This window comes from Lampetra planeri, chromosome 60, assembly GCF_965212315.1.
Source record: "Lampetra planeri chromosome 60, kcLamPlan1.2.h2, whole genome shotgun sequence".
NCBI lineage: Eukaryota > Metazoa > Chordata > Hyperoartia > Petromyzontiformes > Petromyzontidae > Lampetra > Lampetra planeri.
In genome coordinates this window covers 275639-283755 of record NC_136166.1, presented here as the reverse complement: position 1 = coordinate 283755, position 8117 = coordinate 275639, and the positions used below count along the sequence as shown (strand labels likewise).

Sequence of the window (8117 nt, the reverse complement as noted above, 5' to 3'; positions counted from 1 at the left end):
CTCCTTGTAAAAAAGGTGTCATTTTTGTTGCCAGATAGAAGGGTAGAAAACCAATTATCATATTTTTTACTGGCAAATGAGGTTCCAATGGTGTAAATGCTTACCCCGAGCTCTCATACTCTAATGGTGCATTGTCTTTGAGTTGTGTGCCTTTTGGCGTCATCTGGTCCAACCCATGTGAGACTAGGCTCTAAGGAAAGCTGTCTCGGGTGTGGACCAATCAACTTCAAGGACAGTGCATACATTATCAGTTATGTTTTTTGTTTGCATTATGACTGCAGGTATTGTGGTCTATGTAAACATGACTCCTTGTAAAAAAAGGTGTCAGTTTTGTTGCCAGATAGAAGGGTAGAAAACCAATGATCAGAGAGGGCTGTTCTGTGAAGCTGCCAAAGCGTGGAGAGAGAGGAGGGGTTCTACAATTTCCAGTGTTGGTACCTGTGAGAAGCGAATAACTGACAACTAGGAAGTGATTAATAGGAAAAAGTTTTTGGGTTAGATCGCGAAACGTCATACTACTCAAATAGTGAATGTTGTGGATTTACTCTCCCACACACCGGTGGGGCTGAAGTCAACTCATTGTCGCGTTCTGTTTACGTGACAACCTTTACTGGTTGTGTCGGCTGGTGGAGGGTTACGACGCATTTATACTCACGCGATCGAACCCCTAAAACCTCTACTGTGAGCAATATTGATCGCGACAGCCTCACCACGTGTTGAACTGACTAGGAAGTGGATCGGTGGCGGCTCGTGGCCCAGAGGTGAAGGAGGCAACACAGTCCACCTCGGATTTTGCGGTGGGGCTATGCAATGACGCACGTGGGTGGACGTGTGTTGATACTGGTAGGAACCTCCTGGTTACACCAGCCCACAGGGGATTATTGTGTCCGTCCATCGTGCAGGGAGGGGCTGGGTGGGGAAGGGCTGCGTGGGCAGGGAAGGGGCTGGGTGGGGAGGGGCTGGTCACCCCGTGGTGCCCTTATAAAACTCAACGTTTAACCTACTCACGCCGGCTTGTGCCCGCCCTCACAGTCGGGCATATTTGCGGAATACACCACGCCGCCGTTGACCCTGGCCATTGACCGAGCAATCCGACGTTCCTACCAAGCTCCCTCCGCAGGAATGTGTTATAATTGGAACGTAAAGGCAGCCAGTGCGGTGATGGTGATGCCCATGCGAGCCGGGGGCTCGCATCAGAGCAGTTACCCTGGGAAGCTTGCGCCATCTGCTGGAGACGGCTCTGATGACGAAGCCGCTGTCATCACAACAGTCCCGGTGGTCTCAACAGAGTTCCCCCCTCTGGCTCTTTTAAGTGAATCAGCTCCACCAGAACTTGGACTTGGGTGTCCAGCTATATGCCCCTGTCCACCAAGAGACACTTTATTTGAACAAACGTTCTGCCGAGTTAGCAGTCGGCTCCCATAACGCTCGACAAATCAATGCCCCCACACCTCCTCTTACCCCCCCCCCCACGACGACACCGTCGGCCCAGCCGTGTTCTCTCGCGTTCCTCGCCGCTCGACGTCTGATGGCGCTCACCCTTCCGTTGGCCCACGCGAATCGACGTTTCGGACTGATGCCACCACCACACCAAGCGTCGGAGCGCAGATACAACAATCACCATGGACTCGGTCATGCTTGCAAATATACTTTATTGCTGTATATATAACTCTTTTACCACCTCTTTATTTTATCCCCCACCCCCACCGAATCCCGCTCAATTATGCCTGCGATCACGGCAGTTAAATCAACGGCGTCAAATTCGCGCTCGGGCAAAACAACTAAAACGAACTAAAAACACACAAAAATCGACGAGAAAAAACGCCCTGACTGTATTAGATTAAAATTCGATTGGAATCGTGTCGGTGGCCCTAAGGAGGGGGGGCGGGGGGCTTGCTCGCGATGCGAAATGTACAACTGGAGGTCACGAGGTTGGTTTTTCTTCACTTGAGCATCAAGATCTGCTGCAGGGTGCTGTCCACGTGCATGGGATTGTTCGCTCCGCACTGCGACGCCTCGCACTTGCAGGCAGCGACCATCTCGAATCTGCACGACAGGAGGCGGCGGTGGTGGTGGGGGAGGGGGAGGGGGGGGGTCCGGCGTTAATAACGACGACAGCAATCGACGCGCGGGGGCGTTTTGTCGCTCGGATCGTTCCATTCAATGCCACCCGCCGATTTGGGCGCGGCCGGGCGACGTGCGGTGTGAAAGAGGTTCAACATCCGTGCATGTTGGTGGTGGGGATTGTTTGACCGTACTTTGCCGTGCGGGTCGAGTGTGGTGTTGCGAAGGAGGTTATTTAGAACAAAGAGTGGTGGCCTCGTCGTCGTCATCAGTCGTGAACAATCTACTGCTGCGTGAAGGCCTCCCCAAATTGCCTTACAGTCCCGTGATCCAATAACCCATCCATCTCTCGCACATCATCTGATTTCATCGTTCCATCTCCACGGTACACGTCATTTAGTTACTCTCCACCGTGGCTGCTTGCCCACTGCACCAATGGGAAATTAATCCTGTCCCGTTCCGAGATGTCTGCAAGTTGGGAGGGTGGTGGGTTTCCCGTTCACCGCTGAATCTCGGAATGTGCACGCGGCTCGCCGTTCATTCTATTTCGAGAGGTGTAGCTGCAACGCCGTTGTTTTTAAAGACGTCGTTACTCACCGCAGAGAACGGTAGCAACACAACCGCCACACTACTATAGCTTGTGGGAGCCTCCGTACCAAAAATATTTTACTCTAGTTTATCTTCCGATTCCGTTCCGATGACGAACACAAACATTCACCATCGGAATGGGAAAGGGTGAAGAATCCAGTGGGACCGCGTTCACCGATCTGAAACACCCATGGCGCACATCGTAACGCCGCTTGCCCGCTCGCATCGCCGCCATCGCGTCGGGTATCCACCAGGCTACCCCTGCCCACCAACTTGGACGCAGACGTAGAAATGTCACCGATCAACTCCAACCCACAATGCGGACGGAGGAGATAACTCGCTCCTTGTGCAGCCCGTGCACGCGCGCACTTTTCTGTCTGACGTGTGTCTCGCACGGGAGGTATACGCTGTTAAAGGGCGGATGGGGTAGGAGTCTCTGTCGGCATGAGCAGAGGCGGGCGCTCACCTGTCGATCCTCGCACTGCCGTCGGGGCAAACCATCTCCACCTCGACGGTGACGGTCTCCGTGGCGGAGCAGCAGGAGCACTGCTTGGTGTACACGTTGGTGGCGGCGTCGAGGACGGAGCGCGAGGAGCAGGCGCCCTCGCAGCCCGTCACGTTCACAGAGTCGCGGCTCAAGCAGCCGTCGGCCGACATCAGGGACTGGCGCGAGAGCGTCACGCCGCAGTCGCTCACCGGCGAAGGCCCTGGGTGGGGTGGGCGGGGGGGGGGAGAGAGACGGAGGAGGCGGAAGATCGCAGGGTGAGCGGGGGACCGACCGGCATGGCGAGTTGCGAGGCTGGCAAGGGGGTACAGGCCCGATGGGTCTCAGCGGCGTGCTGGGCTCTCTCCCCTCTGGGTTCGGTCGAGATACCCTCCCCTCTCTGTGGGGTCACGAGAGGCACTCGAATGACTGTCTCGGTAGGAGACACCAACAACAGGCAGACCGGTGGATAGGGTTGAGTTTGGGGGAACCCCTGTAAACACAAAGACCCCCGTATAGCCTTAACAGGCTGTTGGGGCAAGTGCTGTTAGCGAGTAGCAGCACCTATGAAGGCCGGCATGGCACACGAGGGGGTGGGTGGCCAGCGCCACGCCCCGAGTGGCCACGTTTATACACACCGCACCGAGCACTCATTCTTTTTGAGGCCGAGTCGACCAAGCTAGGGGAGGCTCGGGGAGGCCCAGGGACCGGTTCAGACGATCGTCGCCGGCGTCCGTGGCCGCGAGCGGCACTCGGACCCCGGGACGCACCGGTCCGCGTCCCCCGCCCGTCGCATTGCAACGGGAGACGCGGCGTCCGTCGCTACGGGGCTCACCTCTGTTGCAGAACTGGCAGCAGCCGTTGGCGGAGTAGGAGATGAGCTCGAGCGGGCAGCTGGGGTCGACGGGCGGGCACTGGGTGATGGCGCACTGCACGTAGGCGTACCCTCCGGCCAGCACGCACTCGCAGCGCGAGCAGCCCTTGGTGTCCAGGCTCCAAATCTGGCCGACCTGCGGTGGTGGTGGCGACGCCGCGGCGTTAGAGATCGGCGGGCGGCATTGCTTCACCGGTGAAGGTGAAATGCGATGCGACGTGATGCGTCGCGCCGGGGGGGCGACGCCCGGCACCGCCGTCTCCTGCCCACTCCTCGCGGCCCCCACGCCTGCGACGCCTCCAAAACCCCGGGGTGGTCGCCCCGCTTCGTTACCAGAGATCGGGTGAGATTGGGCGCGTTGAGGGCGATCTTTTTGCAGGTAGTCGGTTACCGAATGGACAGAAACAGCGGCGTAGCTGATCGAGTGTGCAGGGGGTGCACGGTGCTGAGCCGCCCCTAACGGACGTCCGTTCAAAGAGCATCATCGTAGGCTCATCCGATTCCTCCTGAAGTCTCATTGAGGATTCTATATCTGAACTGCACCGGGGCGCTCTGGGCCGGAGTGGCCCAGGTGCCGAGCTACACAGAGGGGTGGGTGGTGTGGGTGGGTGGGTGGTGTGGGTGGGTGGGTGGGTGGTGTGGGTGGGTGGGTGGTGTGGGTGGGTGGGTGGTGTGGGTGGGTGGGTGGGTGGGTGGGTGGTGTGGGTGGGTGGGTGGTGTGGGTGGGTGGGTGGTGTGGGTGGGTGGGTGGTGTGGGTGGGTGGGTGGTGTGGGTGGGTGGGTGGGGGGGGAAAGGTGAACAGAGCAGAAGTCCCGTTGCATTCTGGGCGCCAGGACGTGTGGTGACCGTCCGCGTGACGCCATGGGCCACGGAAAGAAAAGCCGGCCGGTTGTCGTTTGCCGTCGCGACGCTTCGCCGTACCTCGTAGGTGGTGCCGTCGTCAGCGACGCAGCTCGTCCTGACGCACGTTCCACAGCACTGGCCCTCGACGGGGATGTAACTCTCTCCCTGGGGGACCGAGGAGGGATGGAGAACGGTACGAGTTAGAAAACTCCGGCTCTGTGCGCACCAAAGTATTTCATCGTCGTCGTTGATTTCTCGATGTTACAGCTCACATGAGTAGAGAGCGAGCACAGAGTCGCTATTCAAGCAAGAGACAAGGGTCAAAAAAACACACAGCTCCTGACAAGATTGAAATTCATTTGCGTTTTAGTTTATATGTATCCTGCCACCAGCAAGTACCTTGTGATCGCCAGCACACAGCGTGGCGACGGTTATTCACGTCGCGATTGCTGCACACTTGTAGGCAAAGGTAAAGGTGCAGCCCTGCAATCGCTGTGCTCTTGCCGCTGGCGGCGAAACGGCCTTCGCTCGAGGGATCTCAAGGGAGCGCCTCTGGGGGGGTATTTTGGCCTAATCTTCCACGCTGGCAAAGCTCGTCTCAGAAGAGGTGGGAGTGCTACCCGCTCTCTACAGCGCCACACGCTGGGACCTGCCGATCAACGAACTCTGGCGGAGACCCATTTACACTGCCGGGTGGTCACAGAGACGGCGGGGGCAGGATTTGAGAAACCCGCGCCGTCGTTTCGACCGCCGTGCCGGGAGATGGAATGGAACCGGCGATCTCAGGATTGCAAGTCCAGCGCGCCGCGAACCGCTGTGCCGCTGACGATCCTTTAGTCCCAAAGCCTTGACCGACGGATGAATGGGCGGATTGACCGATCGACGGACGGACGTACGAACGGACGGACGGATGCAGGGAGGGGATCATCGTGCCGACTCACCGGCAGGCAGTTGGGGCACGACGTGTGCTGGCACAGGACCTCGTACTTGCCAGGGCCGCCCTCGGAGGCCATCACACAGCTGCAATCCGTGCACAGGCCGTCTTTCCACGTGTCCCCAAACTGGTACTGGACGCCGTTGTACGTGCAGAATTCATCGGAGACTGCACCCGGGCAAAGGAGGCAAGGGCAGGCGAGGAGGGGGCGGGGGGCAGGGAAGAATCGTCGCAATCAGAATCTGGAGGAATCTGATGAGCTATGAAGCTCTTTGTGTGGAGGTGCCCAGTATGGGCGGGCCAAGAAAGTTACAACGGCAAACATAAATATAATAAAACGTAAGCGAGTCACTAGATATCGATATAGTGGGCAAAATAGGGACGGACAAGAGACCCTTTTGATTAATTAAATACAACCCAACATCGACTTTCATCGAGACCCACTCATACAGAGACACCCAAAGAACTGCTGAGTTACGTAGAGACCCATAGACTCCGATCCTTATACACTTATTTGGACTTGCATAGAGACTTGGATTTTTATAGTCTTACTCACACAGAAAACCATGGGCTTACTCAGAATTACACACAGACTCATATAGACGTACGTAGGCTTACATAGAGGGCCATAGATATGTAAAGATGTGTAAACTCCTTTGTCAAGCCGCTCTGCTCCTCCCACCCAGCTCAAAATACGCTGCCAAGCTGAGCGGTGTTCATTAGGACGCTGTCTTTACGACAGCCCTGTTCTTCACCTGAGGACGGCTGCTTGTGTTGTGGCCGAAACTTCGTGAGAATTTTATGTTTGATTTTTATTATTTTATTATTTCCCTTCTACGTGACTTTACCGAAAGAACCAAGAATAGAAAAATGACCTAGAGTTTATTGTCCTTCCCCCGCACCTCCGATTAGCACGGTTTGGCTACGTACGGTGCGAAAGAAGTTCAACATGTACATCGACATCCACACAATTAGCCACAGCTCGGCATTTGCCGTGCCGTAAACTCACCGCATGTACGGACGGTGCAGTTGCAGGAGTCTTGGTAATCCACGGGGTGGGTTCCAAGTGGGCATGGCTTGGGCTCCACGCACGGACGGCACACTGCACAACGACAAAGATACAGCGCCCCCCACGACCTTATAGCCTCCACAAACTCTTGGGGCAAGTGCTGTTAACGAGCGCACGCAGGGACGCAGGTCACGACCTTGCCGCCTTCCCACAGGCTGTTGGGGAGAGGGGTGCTGTCACCAGAGCACCTGTTAAGACAGGCAGCCAGTGCCCAGCCACCTTTGTCTTCCCAGTACAGTAGAACCCCTCTGAACGACCACCCCAATGTGTAGTGTATAATGTAGTGTATAGTAGTGTATAGTGTAGTGTATAGTAGTGTATAGGGAATCGAACTCGGGTCGCCAGGTTCGTAGCGCAGCGTAGCGATAACCGCTACAATACCGCTCCCCACACACACAGACACACACACAGACACACACAGACACGTACACAGACACACACAGACACGTACAGACACACACACACAGACACACACACACAAACAGACACACACACACGTACACACACAGACACACACGTACACACACACACACGTACACACACACAGACACACACACGTACACACACAGACACACACACGTACACACGCACAAATCCAGCACTGCCCCCTGCACTTGCACGGTGGACGTCGCCGCCGCGTGTGCCACTTACCGCACTCGCACCGGCGGCAGCACTCGTTCACCTGCACCTGGACGAGCTGCTCGTTGGAGGCGCAAGACGTCACTCCGGAGTCACACAGGTTGTAGTCACACTCTGCGTGGGCACACACACGCACACACACACACACAAAAGTCTTGCTCAGCCACCAACGCCGCGGGTCGGTAACTCTGCTATTTATGCACGACTTTGTAACTTCGGGTATTCCTACGCGCTTGCAGATTTCAAGAGACGCGTTGAAACTCTCCGTCTATTGCGACAATAGTGCTGTCTGGGGCTGGCCGCTTGGCGCTTCGGCCCTTTGCCTATGCGGGCGTGAGCGCTTGTGCGAACGTGTGCGCGTGCATACAGACCCTGTGCGCGACTGCGCGTACGTGTGCCGTGTGTGACCGCGTGTGTGACCGCGTGCAAGTGTGCGAGTGAGCGAGCGTGGAACTATTTAGAGTGGATCGGTGGCTATCGCTACACCAGCTGCCACCACCGTCGGGCATTTCATTATCACCACCACCACCCGTGGGCAGATGGCACGTCGTAGGTGTCCACTGCACATTTCATCATTTCTTTCCGCTTCCCACTGTCTTGTGCCAATATGCTCAAGTAGTG

The 8117-nt window shown here is 56.6% G+C and overlaps 1 protein-coding gene across 1 annotated transcript in view; it reads right to left on the bottom strand.

Moving 5' to 3' along the window:
• Positions 1-1635: 1635 nt before the first annotated feature.
• LOC144736290 (uncharacterized) overlaps positions 1636-8117 on the bottom strand; it is a 62040-nt gene continuing 55558 nt past the window's right edge. Inside the window, exons 18-24 of the mRNA XM_078618939.1 lie at positions 7509-7610; positions 6798-6890; positions 5796-5956; positions 4933-5019; positions 3972-4146; positions 3119-3359; positions 1636-2046 (exon numbers count right to left, since the gene is read on the bottom strand). Coding sequence (XP_078475065.1) covers positions 1944-2046; positions 3119-3359; positions 3972-4146; positions 4933-5019; positions 5796-5956; positions 6798-6890; positions 7509-7610 — 962 coding nt within the window. The 3' untranslated portion in view covers positions 1636-1943. The remainder of the gene's footprint in view (positions 2047-3118; positions 3360-3971; positions 4147-4932; positions 5020-5795; positions 5957-6797; positions 6891-7508; positions 7611-8117) is intronic.